Here is a 16,165-nt window from a genome sequence, read left to right on the forward strand (position 1 = left end):
ACCTCAGCGGCCAGGAAGCAAGCACTGGTAAAATGTTGTTCTCCATTCCCATGGGGCTCTATTAGGACTCTATGGGAGTGGGGACCAAAGAAGCACTGGCACCGTTAAAGACGGTGCCAGTGCTTCTGTGAAACCCTGCGGGCTGTTGTTTCCGGACCGGCATGATTGTAATGAGGCCCTGTGTCTCTTGTGTAAGTTTAACCCAGGTACCTTATGAGTTCGCAACACAGGGTACCTCCGATCTTATCTCACTGCTGTACACCAATTTGTTAAGATGGATTTCTAAACTTGACCTGGTGGGCAGAGGTTTAGGAGGGCACCCTCGGTTTAGCAAAACAGGGAAACCTTCTGCACAAGCCAGACCAATCAAGGTAGCTTGGCAGGTGCTCAAGACTAAGTCTCAGGAAGGGTGAGAGTGATTGGAAGACTACAATGAGCACACACAGCAGCAAACCACAAATTACTCTTAGACAAGTGTATATGAAAAATATCTATATATTTATTGTCGGCCGGACCAATAGACACAAGTAAACTTCAGTTTTATAAAGACAGTCACCAGACCAAATACTCTACTATATAACATATATACAATACATTTCCTAATGCGACAAACAAGTAAAACACAGCCACAACCTGTAAAGAGAAGGTTTGGTTAACACACTAGGAGTATCAGACAATTCTTAAGAGTAATTCCCTAACTTTTGAGTCCAGCCCTAAGAAGTGGGGAGCCTTGTGCTTAACAGGACAGTTGTGTGTAAAAACACACTATTGTGCAGGCAGGACAAAAAGCGGGTCTTCTTGGGAGAGCTGTAGCTATTCAGGAAGGGGCTTGAGGCACTGAAGAATTGGTTCCCACGATTCGAGTAGGATCTGCCCTTAGCGGCAGAGCAGTTTTCAAAAGGAGAGAATAGCTAGGGAGCGCAGGGAATCCCAGCCAAAGGCGATGACCTTTTTAGGGATATCCGTGCGTAAAAGAGATTGGTTGTGCCAGGGTGCCACCGGTAAGTGATGCAAGTACTCACCGACCCTCAGCACAGTCTGGACCAAGCTTTGCCAGTTTAGTCGAGGTTGCTAGTAGGTTAGAGTCCTGCAGTTTCGCGGCGCTCTGGCTCTCACCAGCTGCCGAATAGAACGGTCGTCCGTGAAGGGACAGTTGCCTTTTCTCAGCTTCAAAAGGAGATGCAAAGAAAGTTCAGGTGCAGGAGGCTCCAGGTCAAAGGAGAGCAGGTCAGCAAAACACCTACAGCAATTGTCTCCAACAGGTAGTGACGCGGGAATCACAGATGTGTGCAGCGTTATATGCACGCTCTTAATTTGCGACCCAGAGGAGCTAGGCCTGCGAAATTTGGTGGGATAGGGCACGGGACCACAAGCAAGCAGGTTTCAACTTGAGAATGCAGCGTTTCTGCAGGATACCCTGAGATAGAGCTGGACAGCTCACTGGATGGTCCAGGAACACTTCTGAAGGGGCTCGTTCGGTGGGTAAGCAGGGGGTGCCGAGAGTAGTTGTTCCCACTACTCCGAAAGGGCAAAGTGCCTTGGCAGGCCTTCGAGATCAATGAAGAAAACAGGGGTCCGACGGGGCAGCAGAGGTTGAAAGGTGCCAAACCTTCCAAAGCATCTCCGGCAGTTCCACAAGTCCGATTCTTCGGTGCAGGATACTTGACTCCTTCTGTAGTTCGGCGAGAACTCCGGTGATGGACCTGGAACGGATGCAGAGCCCCTTCTCTTATCCAAGATTAGCTTCTCGCCAAAATTGAGGATCTGCTCTCATGCAGGCATCCCAGTCGTGGACCAATCAGGTCCACGCTGGTTCCAGTTGTTCAGGCACTCCAGACATCCTGGCACCAGCAGTGTGGATCTGGACCAGACAATCCCAACCTGCTTCCTTGCACACACACATGTGACGGCAAGAAGCCCACAAAAGAGATTGGTTTTCACGAGAGGCTGACCAAATAAGGACAACCCTGGTTATTCGACCTGTGTGAAGGCAAGGGACAAAATGGCCATGGGACAGAACAAAAGCCTTTGTGGCTTGCCCATTTTCTGGGCTTGCAAGGTTTCCCACATCTTTCGATTCCCTTTCTCTTAGGGGTTCCCTGTATGATTTCAGTTTGGGCTTGAGGGTTTCTGGCACCATTGCTCTCAGTGTTTCTCTGGATCATCTCTTCACTGAAATTTCAGTCTTAAGTATTAAGGAGTTCTCCACCCTTCTCCACTGGTCCTCGTTAGGTTTCTTTCTGCTAATTTCTCACTCCCATGTTTAACGGTTTCTGCACCCTTCTTCTCTGGTTTTTCCACTGTATCCTTCCTCCTTCTTCTTTCGACTTTACTACGATTATCAGAGAGGATGACTTTAAGGAGGCCTCTGCCCACCTCCCTTCCTTAGGGTCCGGAACTTTATCATCTTCTCCACCTCCCAACTCTGGTCGCCCTCCTCAATGCTACATCACACAACTGTTACTACTACCATGGGCTGGACTCCTCAGGATTGCGGTCTTGCCTGTCCCCTGCCTTAGGCCAAACTTGCCCACTTGAACCTTCCTTATCTGACTGGCTAGGTGCCTTCTCTCCCGTCCACCTGATGTTTCTCCACAACCTACACCTGGTGGGACCAGATAGTCCCAACCCACTTCTTGGGCACACACACACACGTGACAGGCAGAAGCCCGCGAAAGAGATCGGTTTTCGTGTGAGGCTGCATGACCAAATAAAGACAACCCTGGTTACTCAAACTGGGTGAAGGGAAGGGACAAAATGGCCAAGGGACAGAAAATAAATACTTTGTTGCTCGGCCATTTTCGGACCTGGCCACAGTCTTGAACCAAACGCAATAAACGTAATATGATTCTGTAAAAATAGGTAAAACATGTATAAAAAGTAACTGCTGCCACCAGTTCATCCCAGGCACACTCGTACAATCAACAAAAAATCCTTTGAGGGTGTTTAGGGCCACAGTACTGAAAGGTTCATTGTGACCTGTTAAAACTGTTAAGACGTTACCAAGAAATGGCAACATAATCAAAATTCTAAGGGAAACAGTTTCCCAGTTCTGACAGTCTGGAGGAAGTTTGTTTCCTCATAACAAGTGAGCAATAGCCCGAGGGAACACAGATGAAGGCTGGGCTTCACTGGTAAAAAGTCAGGATAGGATAGCCAAACAAAAGCAAAAGGCTTGGGGGGGTCCACAAATGGAGGGAAAACTTACACATAAATGAAATCTTTCCCAAAAGTAGTAACATTTGTTATCTTTTCTCTTCTATAATTTGCTATAAAACAGGCAAATCTTATAATTTGTAGTTGAATGTTTTTCTAGATGATTCCCTGCATAGGCTGTTATAATATTTTTTTGTTTTTCTTATATCTCTTGCATTAATTGTTTGGCTCTTTTGGATTGATTTTTACTACTTGTAGTCAAACCTACCCCACATTATCAATTAAATCACCCTTCCTTTGCAGCATGGTTTGCATTTGGTGGGCATAGACCCTCTTTCCCAGACCTCTGTAAAGTAGACCGTGTTTAAGCCCTGCATGACAAACCTACAATTACGAAAGCCAGAGATTAACCCTGCCTAACTAGTTCCCCCTGCAGATTTCTGAGACTTTTATCCCAACAAAATCTGCATTTTTCTTTAAAAAGTTCTGTAAAGAAAGTAACATTTTGCCATACAGCTGTGATGATGTCTGTGAGTGTGAAATCATGAGACATGCCAAGAAGTAATGCCATCCTTAATAAGCTGTTACTCCTAACCTCAGAAGAAATGTCAAGTAAACACAAGACTGAATATGCTTTGTCCATGTAACATATACATATACATTTAGCATAAACTTTTCTATCAGGTATGATGGCAGGACATAATAAGAAACAGAGGTTTGTGCAGATGTATTTCTTGTTGATTAGGCTAGATGTCTCAAACTACACTTGAAGGCCAGGCCACTTGTTGGCAGTGGGCCTATTAACATTGAAAACATCATGACACTAATTGGGTGATGAACATATTTTGTTAGAAGACAATTATAGTATGTTTACATTTTAAGCATACATCATTTATATTGTACATTCATGCTACTGGGCCTCATTCCGAGTATGACGGTAAGGGTTAACGGTCACCGTTAATGGTAATGGTCACCGTTAATGGTAACGGTGACCGTTAACCCTTACCGCCATATTCCAAGTTCCCTTTGCGGGTTGGCATTTAACGCCTGCTTTTAGCAGGCGTTAAAAAACCAACCCGCAAAGGGACCTTGGAGTAAATTACGGCACCGTAATTTACGGTGCCGTAATTACCGACATCCCCATTCCCATTGAGCCCTATGGGGGCGAAAATGGGAATGGGGATGGGCTATGGTGAATGGGGAATTACCGGTCCTTTCAACCTTGGAATGGACCGGTAATTACTCCATTCACCATGCCGGATTTCCATGGAGTAAATAGCTCCATGGTTGCCAACCATGGAGCTATTTACTCCATGGTTACCGCCAGACTCTGAATGAGGCCCACTGTCTTTGTGACCTGATTTCATATGCAATTGTACTGCAACATACCTGGCCTGGTGATCTGATGTTCTCTAATAAGAGCAGATGCTGTGTCCATGGTAGCCCTTTCTTCAAGCTGTTCTCTTATTAGAAATCGAAGCAGATCTTCAGTTGAAAGATATTGCCCATCTTTAGAATATCGGAGAAAGATGTCAGTGAATTCCTTTCGGTATACTAAAGTATAGTAGATCTCCTTGAGGCCCTTCCTGTTGGTATGAAGTGTGCTAGTCTGCTCTACACCCTAGAAAATATGAAAAGATATGGATTTACAAATGTTGGAGATTATAGAAATGAGGTTAAAAAGCTTTCACAAAAACAGGCATGTGTGTAAGTACAGGGTATGTAGACTCCTAAAGTATGTGTCAAGTCAAAACACAATGGTGTCAGTTCTCAAAATATTGTTGTCACACTATGCGAGTTGTAAAGTGTGCCGCACATACTGTGTAAGCAACATCTCCCTGTACACATGTCACTGATTTGCAAGGGGACCTCATATAGGATGAGGGACTGACTGAAGGAGTAACATAAATGCAGCCAGAAACACTATGTATATGCAAGTCTCTGGCATGTTCAAGACATTTACATTGGCATTGTGAGAAACCTGAAGGTGTCTCACTTACTAGTCCCGGGGGATCTGTCAACCAGGTAGCCAGGAGTCAGCCATCAATATTGGATCCAGTTCCTGCGGCTGGTCGAGTGGGGGAGGATCACATGGATGGGGGGTCTTCGGGGAGTGGAAGTGGGACACTGACGGGCGAGACATGGTACCCCCTTCCTTGTAACACCGTTTCCCCATTCTACCCTGTAGGACATTTAGAAACTCTACCACCCCCCTTTTCCGACGCAAACACTTTCTTACACTGTAGCAGACAATGGACTAACACCAGAGCCATTTACCTAACATGTCCCAACACATGGGTCAGGCAGAGTCAGGCAATTGACAATAACCATGCACACCTGACGGCCCTTTAACTGCCCCACTGGGATAAAAGGCGCCGCACGAGAGCACACTACAAGCAAGGCCGAACGAAGACACAGCTGTACCAGACCAGCAGTTCATATGGGGGAGAAAGGCGGTGAGACCTGGAGGGGCGACGAAGGGGGAACTGCCCTTACCCTTTTCAACTCGGACCCGCAAAGCCTACGAAAGGGAAATCATAAGGCCGAGAGTCACAGCTGGCGTGTGGAGGAACAGATGTCAATGGTGCACAGGGTCCTCCTGCATTGATAACACAGACGGGGTGGCACGCTGGCTACCGTGGTGCTGTCGTTGACTCCAGAAGCAAGACCACCAATAGGTTCAACACAGCCGGTGAGTCGAAGGAAGCTGATAGCAAACCAAACTGTGTTGAGCCCAAGGTTGCGAGTGGCAACATTATATGAACAAAGGAACTTGAGTAGAAAGAACTTGTGTGTGTTTGAACTTTTGGGAAAAGCCCAGACAAGGGCCCACTGCAGAGTTGTCAGGCGCCACAGGAGTGCTCCTTCGAAGGACTCTCACTGGCCCCTTTTATTTTGTGTTGAAACTGCAAGTACCAGAAGGCCCTAGGAGAGGGCGAAGTGAGATGCCAGAGTGGTCCTGCAAGGGTCACGTCAAGTCCCTTGTACAATTGAAAGTCTCTGCCCAATTGCAGAGAGAAAGCTAGGAGAAGGGAACCCACGCTTTCTGATGAAAATGAGCAAATCATGAACTGTGTTAGAAATTCATGTTCTGTGTTAAAGATGTCTATGTGAACCCGATGGAGGGATGCCAAGGGAAATGTTACTTAGAGTGTATCCTGCATTGAGATCAAGTAGAGTGAATTGTATATGTGGCAAACATGAACCCGGCTAAAGGGTGCCTATGAGTTGGAGTGAAGAATAATACACCACGGAACAGTTTGTCAATGAGAGTGAACACGGTTGAGGGTTGTCCACCATATTGTTTGTTTAAAAAGACATTAAAGCTCCTGAATGTTACGAGTGATATTTGAAAGGCCGTAGTGCACCCGACGGAGGGAGGTACAATTTGCAAAGAGGATACAAGCCTGGCGGAGGGAGGTTTTAGGGGCGAAAAGCAATCGCCCAAAGGTTCAAGATCACCGAAGGAACTTTTGTTTGTTGTTTTGATCCAGCAGGCCTTCTAAGGCAAGAGACTTTAAGGAAAGAGAGTTGACCCTTGAAGGTTTTGGTATCGTGAAATGGAGTTATGAACCTCATGCTGGCGAGGCCCAGGAGTGTGCTGTGCTCAGGAGTCCCGACTTGGCCTGTGCTAAAAACGTGGGGAAGGGAGACCCTGTCATACCATCCTGACTTATCATTTTGTGAACACTTCTTTCTTTTCTGGTGAACATTATCCCACACTCTTTTTGTAACTTAGGCTGGGTTTGGCAATATTTTCTTTTAGTATAGGCCCTTTTTATTTCACAAGAGGCTACTAGAACTGCCTTATTATTATTTGATGGTCGTAGCTTGCTCCCATCTTAGCTTTAGGTTAAGTTTAGGCGTTTTTCTCACCCATACATACAGTTTAGTAAACACCCTTGAACTGTGACCACATATGTGTCTTTACTGTTGCCACCATGAGTTCCTTACAGCATAGTCCAACTGTTTCTAACTAGGTGGAGGGTCTCACCCCGCCTCCGCCTTGTAGGCAGAGGGAGCCCTTGTTCAAATATGGTGTTAAAGGGTCCATCACTGCAAATGCACTTTTCACACTGCCACTCTGTTTCTCTGGGATTGAAATATTGAAATTGAAAACATGATGGAAAAGGTAATTTGCATTACATAAAAGACGCTGAACTCCAGGCCCAGGCCTGTGCATCACACTTCCCTCTGTACCTGGTAATCAACAGGGAGACAGAAGCCAGACAAAATAGCACTGGCAATGCCATTTCCTAGAGCACATCCCTCCTTTAATCAGGGAAGTTATCTTAGCTATGGAAGGGATTCCTGCTCCACCTCCTATCAACAAATTCTGTGAGTGTATGCGATCTGACCAGGTGATGACAGTTTAAAGGTGTGAAGAAATTAGATGCAGCTACTTTTTCTCCACTTGGAATCGAGGATTCATTATAAGACATCCTTTTAGAGAGGACCTTGTCAGAACCAAGAAGTAATACCCTGCATCAGGGCATGGTCTTATGCCAAGTCCCACACCTGGCTCTTTACCATCAGAGGTGCCTCCAATGGAGAGGAAAGGCAAGGCAGGCACAGGGATAGTGGGAGAGGCAAAATGAAAATGTGACAGCGCAGACACATTTTGGTATTTTCTGACCACCTCCTCCACATGTTCCTCTACCACCTTAGCCTCACATTATGACACTCTCTCCTCCAGGCATTCTGCTTCCATTTCCTCCTGGCCTTAATTTATCACGCCTTCCTTGCATTCTTCTACCACCTCCTCCCGACACTATTCTACATCTCTTCCTGTTCACCTCCTTCCGCTTTCTGATATGTACCTTCAAGATCTCCTGATATTTACATCCACCCACCTCCTTATACTCTCCTGCAAACACCTCCTGATCATCTTCTACTGCCACCTCCTGATCTTCCTTTAAGCCTCCACTCAAGTCTCCAATCTCCTCCAAGCCCCTTCACCTTGCTCCTACTTCAACCTCTAACATAACATGACTAAGAACCCAAGCTTATGTAGCCTGCCACCCTCCACAGAGTTAGGCTTTCTCTGAGTGTCGGCATAAGGCAGAACCACAATGTTGGATTGTAACATCACCATCTGTGTGTCCCAGGACTCTTTGGCCCTCATTACGACCCTTGCGGAAATGAACCGACCGGACCGCCATAGCGTAAATAGCGTTTCCGCCATTGCACGATGGAGCAAAGTGCGGCTCATTCCGACCCATCGGGCACGAGCACCACGCCATGGCGGAAGTGCAAAGTCCGCGATGGCGGAAATGACCCCAAAACGTCCCACACCGCCGCCGTACGGCGCCCTAGGTGCAATACCGCCACCCATCTCAGCGGACACCGCAGTGAGCGCCAACCGGAAAGTACGGTGACCGTAAATATACGGAAACGGAAGTAAAAGCATGGTCCCGGAACGGGAAACATCCCGCCGTACACCTATAAAACCACAGATTCCACACAACCATCAAAAATACTACCCCGAGACACATCCCAACCCGTCATCCACCCTAGTGAAACCAAGAAAAATGGGAAAAGTAGCGAAGAAAGCGTGCGACCGCAAGCGGCAGGTCCACTTCTCCCGTGAGGAACTCACCGTGCTCACAGAGACCCTCCAGGAGAATGCTGCCGCCGTCTTCTCCACGCAAATGACCAGGACGGCACTTGCGAACAAGAAGGCCATATGGGCCCTGGTGGCACAGCGGGTAAGTGCGGTGGGGACCGCACCCCGCAACCCACAGCAATGCAGAAAGCGATGGGACGACCTGCGGATACGCGTCCGTAGCATACTTTCTGCCAACCGCAACATTGCTACAGCTACCGGGGGAGGATCGGAATCACCCATCAAGTTGACCCCCTGGGAAGAAATCTGTGCCTCCACCATTGGAATGGAGAGCATAGAGGGAGTCGGAGGGATGGAGAAAGGAGTGCAGACATCCGAAGATTCAGGTAGGTGTCCCAAATAAAACAATGCCAAAACCACAATGTCCAATCATGTGAAGTACCACGTGCCCACATAGTGCAACAGGAACACATGTCCAGGAGAACGTCCACATACATAGGCCTGATAGCACACTTTAAAACTCACATCAAATACATAAATAATTAAAAATCCTAAAAACACCCTCTACACGTGCAGCAGGCACACCCTAACTGCAGGCTGCCAAACAACTGCACCCTCACTCCACACACAAATGAAACCACCTCCAAGGCCCCGACCCAAATCACCCTCAGGTACCACCCCAATGCATGTGATACATTGCCATTCCAATTCCCACAGACCCATTAATAACGCTCGCCCTCCTTTACTCCACCACAGGGTCCGATCCAAACGACGAGCTCCAGGACACCCCTACCAGCACACCTGCAAAGAGGGCCAAGACCAACGGCCAAAGACCCTCCATCTCAGCTGCACGCATCAAGACACGGCAGCAGCACAAATCAAGTGGCAGCACAGAGGAGGGAACTCCAACAGGCACCCCAGCAGCCAGCATGCCCACAACAGCACCACCACAGGTCCCCCCAATGGATGCCACAGTAGGCACTGCTTCTGGTGGCAGCAGCACCATAGGTGACACTGCATTAATGGCAGCATGCTCCGACACAGAAAACGGGGATGTCGAAGTTAGATCCATCCATGACCTGTCTCAATCCCCCTGTCTGTACCATCCCGTACACCATGAGGATACCACGCAGGGGAACCCACAAGACGACGACTGGCCATCCCCCACAAGCCCTGTGGCAAGGCAACATGAGGTGACCAGCCACTCTGTGACACCACCGCAAATGGCCATGGCCCAGCAGAGGCAACAGTCCCTCTACCAGGTAATCGTGCAACAGCAGCAACTGGCCACGCTCCTCAAGGACCATGCCGATGAATGTGGGGGCACTAAGGCAGACATAGAAACATCAACTGAGACACTTAGGGCAGAAATGGAGAGAAGTACAGAGACACTAAGGGCACAAATGGAGAGTAGCACCGAGAGCCTGAGAGTAGAAATGGAGAGAAGCACCGAGAGCCTGAGAGTACAAATGGAGAGAAGCACCGAGAGCCACTCACTGAGCTCTCACAAACCCTTAGGGACATGCATGGACGTGAGCAGGCAGAGACATCATCCGTTGCAAGTTCCGTCCAGGGCAGCCCCCAACGTAGATCTGGGAGGAACCTGCGCTCCACAGGCAGGGGTGCCCCTGATACCCGCAGAGGGGGCTTGCAATAGCGACTGCCCACTGACAATGAGCATCTTTGGACACTGGTGTTCGGGGGGGAGGTAGGAGGGTGGAGGGGGTGTGTTGGGCTCACTTGGGTGGCGGGTCGATAGGGTGTTTAACATGATATCACATATGCCATAAACAATGCACGATCATCCAATGAGATGTGTGGACATTGATCTTTGTGTACGAGGCATTATAGGCGTACAGTCCATATTGTGCATGTTCCAGACACACACAGTGCCACGAGTCCCGTGTCCATGTATCAGCCACCAGGCGTGAGTGCTAGAAGCATGCATCTATGAGATGCTGACGAATGTCACGGCCCTCCGGTGCCTCGCAGACTCCTTGAGGTGCTGCCACATCCCCACCCTCATCATGACCATCATCAGGTGCTTGCAGTTCTGCGTCAGGGGGCATGGGCACATTTCTACGTACGCACATGTTGTGGAGCATGACACATGCCATGACCATCTTTGCAACCTTCACATGGCGGTACAGGAGTGCCCCGCCAGACCTGCTGAGGCAGCGGAAACGAGTCTTCAGTAGGCCGAATGCCTGTTCTATGACTACACGGGTAGGTGAGTGGGCATGGTTGTAGTCCTCCTCATGCTGGTCCCGTGGGTTCCGGACTGGTGTGAGGAGCCATCTCTTCAGTGGATACCCGGCATCACCTGTATGTGGACAATAAAGGAATTTTGAGGAATGCCATTGCTACGTACGCACCCCCCCCCCCTTCCTGCCAGGTCATTGCCGCATCACATACCCCACATCATCATGCATGAAATGAGACTCACCGAGTAGCCAGGATCTGTTCCCTGCGTGTCGCTCCATGTAGCGTGGTATTGTAGAGTTCCTCAAGACCATAGAATCATGGGTTGATCCAGGAAATCGGGCACAACAATGTGTAATGATCCTGTTGGAGTCACACACCATTTGTACATTCAGAGAATGAAATTGTTTTCGGTTGCGGTACTGGGCCTCCATGGCATGTGGGACGACCAATTCCACATGGGTGCAGTCGATGGCACCAATGCAACCCGGTATGCCGGCGAATGCATGGAATCCCACTTTTGTGTTGGTAATTTCCTGCTCCGAGCGTGGTAGAGAGATGTAGTCGTCTGCGTGCTGCAGGAGGGCTTCGAGCACTTGCAATAGTGTCCGTGAGAACAGTGGCTGTGATATGCCATGCAACTGTCCGACTGTGTGCTGGTAGGTGCCTGTGGCCAGGAAGTGGAGTACAGACACCACCTTCAGTAGGGGTGGGATGGCGGTTGGGCTATCTATCATGCTGACAAGGTCAGCCTGTGTCATGTCCACAATGGCGGTTATGGTGTCCCGGTCCAAACGGTAGAGGGTGTGGATCTGCTCATCAGTGAGGTTGAACGGATGTGCTCGGAGGCGTGGGATTGCGGGCTGCCTGCGTGGTGGTAGTGGCTGTGCTGGCGGCCCTTGCTGGCCCTGCCTTGCCCTCCTCCTCCTCCTGCGTCTCCGCCGTGCGGCCGGTTGTAGTTGGTGTTCGTCTTCTTCTTGAAGTTGGAGTACTTGCAGTGCTATCAGGTCCCCCAGGGCCAACATAGCTAGTCCTGCCGGTAGCATTTCGGAGTGGGTGTGGTTGTGGGAGGAGACTGGGTGTGCAATTTATGTGTTTTCAGGCTGTATGGCCTCCACCTGTGGTGATTCATTCCACCTGTGCAAGCTGCTCTCCCCTTTGGGCGAGCACGTCCCGCACACAACGCTGCAATTCGACGAATGGCATCTTGCTATTACAATCATGTATTTGTACCCGATGGCAGTGTAACATTGGTTGATATGTTCATTCGGCTATGGTCCCATTGTTTCACATGCTATATTTGCAGTCGCGAACAGACTTGTGAAGGGTCAGTGGAACGTAGTACTCGAGTAACGGTGGACCCTCATGCAACACTGTACCGAGGTTGACCGACGGGCGGGGGGTCCCATTTGTGAGTGAAGGCAGTTGCCATTTTCACACACAGCCGCACTAGATGGATTAATTTGTGAATTCAAGCGGCCACAGATGCCTTTTCGACGTGATGTTGCAAATGAGGAATTCGAAGGGCGGCGCTTTTGGTTTTCAGCTAGCGGCGAGGAGATGGCCACAGGTCTGACTGCAAATATAACGTACTATTGTTCAATGTCCTTGGGACAGGGGCCATGGCGAGGATGCAATGATTGATATGAATAGTTTGGGATGCGCAACAGCGACGTGGGCGATGAGGCCGGACGTTCCCAAATACATGTTACTTCACAACACTGGAATTACGGGCTGGGGCACAGTGGATTTTGCAGGCTGCATAACGCACAGACTCAATGGAAATTTCACATGTTATGTGAGTATGGAAACAGGCGTTTTCATTACGGGATGAGGGAATGATGTATGGATGCATGGACAGATGATTTGATACAGAGTTTGCCATGTACAGGGCTTCTTGGAGTCTATCCGCCTCCCCTGCGCTATGTGATGCAGGGCTGCCATAGTGGGACCATCGTCTATCTGGCCTTGTTGAGCCCTCCCTGTCTCGACGCGCCTTCAGACACTTGTGTCTATGCACGTTACCAATCCCATCTGATGGATTCTGTTTTGACAGACGCATGCACAGGTACACTCGTTTGTGATAGTGTTTTCACCTCGATATAGATAGTTATGATTCGCAAGTGGTTTTTGGGTGGTGATGATCCTTTGGAGTGGGCTAGCATGCATATGGCTGTGGATTTGGTGTGATCATTGAAGTGAGTAATTCAGATGTAGTTCTGATGGCCATACTATTCTTTTTCATTTCATTTGGTTGACAGGTATCTCCTCCCCTTTTGCCACTGCCATCTGTATGCCACTCCTGCAGATGGATTTTACTCCCCACACCTGCTGCTTCGTGTTAATCAGTGGAGCAGCATTACGATCTTATGGGACGATCGCCAATGGGCCACATGCCCTTACGCAGTACTAGTGGCTAGGAGCAACATTTCGGCCTTTCAGCTGGACTAGTGCCTCCCTATTGGGACGGCCCTGCGGTTCTAGGCGCTTCCATGTTGCCTTTTCGTACGAGAATGTAGCCCCTGTGTACCATGAAGGAACATGGCGTCACACAAGAAGTAGCTGGTCATTTATTGCGGATGCAGCCCACAATGGTGAAATGTATTTTGGAGTTCATGGCCTAATGGCTGTATGGGCTTGGAGAATTTGTTGTGCATTGAATTTCTATTCTGATATGAACCGTGTAGCGTTCTTCTTTGCAAGTGATGTGGCATATTACTATTTGGGGAGCGATGTATTGTGAGGAGATCTGCATTGGGTTCCAGCTTCGGGGTATAGTTGCGTGGTACTGTGCTGGGCGCGTTTGCCTACGAAGCCCAGTGAGGTCAGGGATAAGGGCTGCCATTATGACTGTTTTGATGATGTCATGCTCAGGGGCGGGGGATTAGCTTTTGTGTGACAGATGCCGGTCAGCCAGTTGGATTGGTGGAATGATGTGATTATCGGAATATTGCTGGTCACAGGTGCCTGTTTGCGTGCTTTTCTTGGTGGGAGACTGGGGTCATGTCCATTTGTATAGCTTCTGTATTCGTGCCATCTGTGCCCTGCAGCTCCCATTGGGCCCTCTTGGAATTCATTTGTTCGTTGGCAGGCATGGATGACTAGTGCATTTCACTGGTTGCATTGTGTGACTTCATTGCACCTACGGGGGGTTGTACAATGTGGCCAGGGAGCGGTGTACAGGCACTCAGTAGGGCCGTTTACGGTTGGTTCGCGATGCCGTACTTCTCACCATGGCGGAATGGTACTTTCCGCCGTGCTTGATGGCGTTAGGTGCATGTCCGCTAGGGTGAGAATTCGCGTACCGTTGCGCCATGGTGGTAATTACGGTTTGGCATGGCGCGCGCGCGCGTACTTGGTGCAGTTAGCGTTGGCGTTCACTACGGTGTCGCTAATGGCATCGTACTTTGCGGTGACGGGTCATGATCGCACCGAGCGCTATTCGATGGCGGTATTGCATTTCCGCCATCGTTTTTCGATTTCCGCCAGGGTCGTAATGAGGCCCTTTCTCTTGTTTTCTTTGGTGTGTATGTTTGCTGGGCCTGAGTTTATGGCCTCCAGTAGTACCAACAATGGGAGGAGTAAAACACTTCTGGGTGTAGCACCATTTTCCTGTGAGCACTCTGCAAGAAAATGAATATGGCATTCATGGATTAAGCAGCATTCTGAGCAGGAACTGCCAGAAAAAACAATGTTTTTGTGTGGTTTGTGTTGAAAAAGTCCCTTTGCTTCTGAACCATCCGTGAACTTGTGTTGCAAGTCCCATAGACATGTTCAAAGTTTCTCTGATTTGGGAGCAGGGCCCCCTGTTAGAATTGGGAGGGAAACGTGGTTGGTACTCTACAGGTTTTTGTTTTTAGGCTGTGAGCTCCATTCTCTTAAAGGGACTGTGTCTATAACTGTATCATCTCCATGAATAAATGAATGGCTTTTGTCGGAGGTTAGGGGAAGTTGTTTCTCACTGCTGCCGTTCCAATTTATGTTGCACAGTGTCAAGAGAAGAATCTGTTAAAGGGCAATACCCTTAAACCACAGGTGACTATCCCCTGGCATGAAACAGTGGCTAAGTGGGAGTGACCAGAGGATACTTCCCATTCCACCCAGCCCCTCATTCACATGCTTGTGGCGGTACCCAGCCCACTTGGTCACTCCACTTGATGTCCCCGGAGCGAGGAAGGGGACCTTGTCACAAAATGGACAGATTTTGGTTCTACCCATCGCAGTATTTTACCAAGGATAAGTATAAGAAGGATTGAGGATTATAAACTGCGTTCCCACAAGTGGTCAAACAGCATCCACTGTGCCCAGAAAATGCAGCATCTCAAATCAACAACTTGTCTCTCTTTCTTGTCTAGTCACCGTGGAGGAAGACTCAACAAAACAAAGACCATACTCCTTTCAGAAAATGGGCCTAATGTATAGGTATGCAAATCATTTCAAGAGCAATTAGGTCAGGAAGTATCAGATATTGGTCATAATTACTTTTAGACTTTTTAGACAAGCCATCCTTGAGTTGTCCCATTCCCAACTGTGACGAATCCCAGGATGTCGTCACTGCTTCCATAGTTGGAGCCGCTTCTCATGAGGTCAGGGAGGTGAAGCGACTACCCTATAGTCTCCGTGGGGGTGGTACTCAGCGAGACAATCTCATGGGGAGAGAGTACAATCCTGTGGGACCACTGGCAACTATTCATAGAGAATGCGGTATGACAGCCATACATTACCCCTTTCCTCACCCACATAACCTACCCAGACTCCATCTATCCCAGACACCTCCATATGTCTCTGTATGGTAGATAGTATCCCTCTCTATGGAAATACTGAGATGAGGAAGAGTATGAATACTATCAGAAACTGGGATGAAGAAGAACACTGACAAGCCAGTAGAGAATGAGAGCATAACTACTGACAACGAGGAAGAGGTGCAGAGCAATGTGGAGCACCCAGCGGAACCAAGGCGAGTAGACCAGACAACCTGGAACAACCAACTCCATGCATACCATAAACATGGAAGAAGAACTGCATAGGTGTAAGAAGCACAGAGACTGACCAAGATGCCGAGAGAGGAGCAGGAGAGGCCAGAGCTGGTCGAGAGAGCAATACGACCACGCAATCAGGTGGACCAAGTCTCCTGCTGCTTAGGAGGTCAGCGGCATGCAGAGAAGGAGAACCACGTGACCAGGGAGATTGCAGTCAGACTGCCATCCTGCAGAAGTCGCCGCCAGTACCAGCTGTATCACG

The 16,165-nt window shown here is 48.8% G+C and overlaps 1 protein-coding gene across 2 annotated transcripts in view; it reads right to left on the reverse strand.

Moving 5' to 3' along the window:
* The window catches only part of PLCZ1 (phospholipase C zeta 1), a 1,796,998-nt gene that overhangs the window by 1,508,680 nt on the left and 272,153 nt on the right, over positions 1-16,165 (reverse strand). For both annotated transcript variants that reach the window (XM_069628396.1, XM_069628395.1), the window contains one exon: positions 4,546-4,777. In XM_069628396.1, the coding sequence (XP_069484497.1) occupies positions 4,546-4,594 (49 nt within the window). In that variant the 5' untranslated portion in view covers positions 4,595-4,777. The remainder of the gene's footprint in view (positions 1-4,545; positions 4,778-16,165) is intronic.

This window comes from Ambystoma mexicanum, chromosome 12 (genome assembly GCF_040938575.1).
Source record: "Ambystoma mexicanum isolate Mex_15411 chromosome 12, UKY_AmexF1_1, whole genome shotgun sequence".
NCBI classification, from domain to species: Eukaryota; Metazoa; Chordata; class Amphibia; order Caudata; family Ambystomatidae; genus Ambystoma; species Ambystoma mexicanum.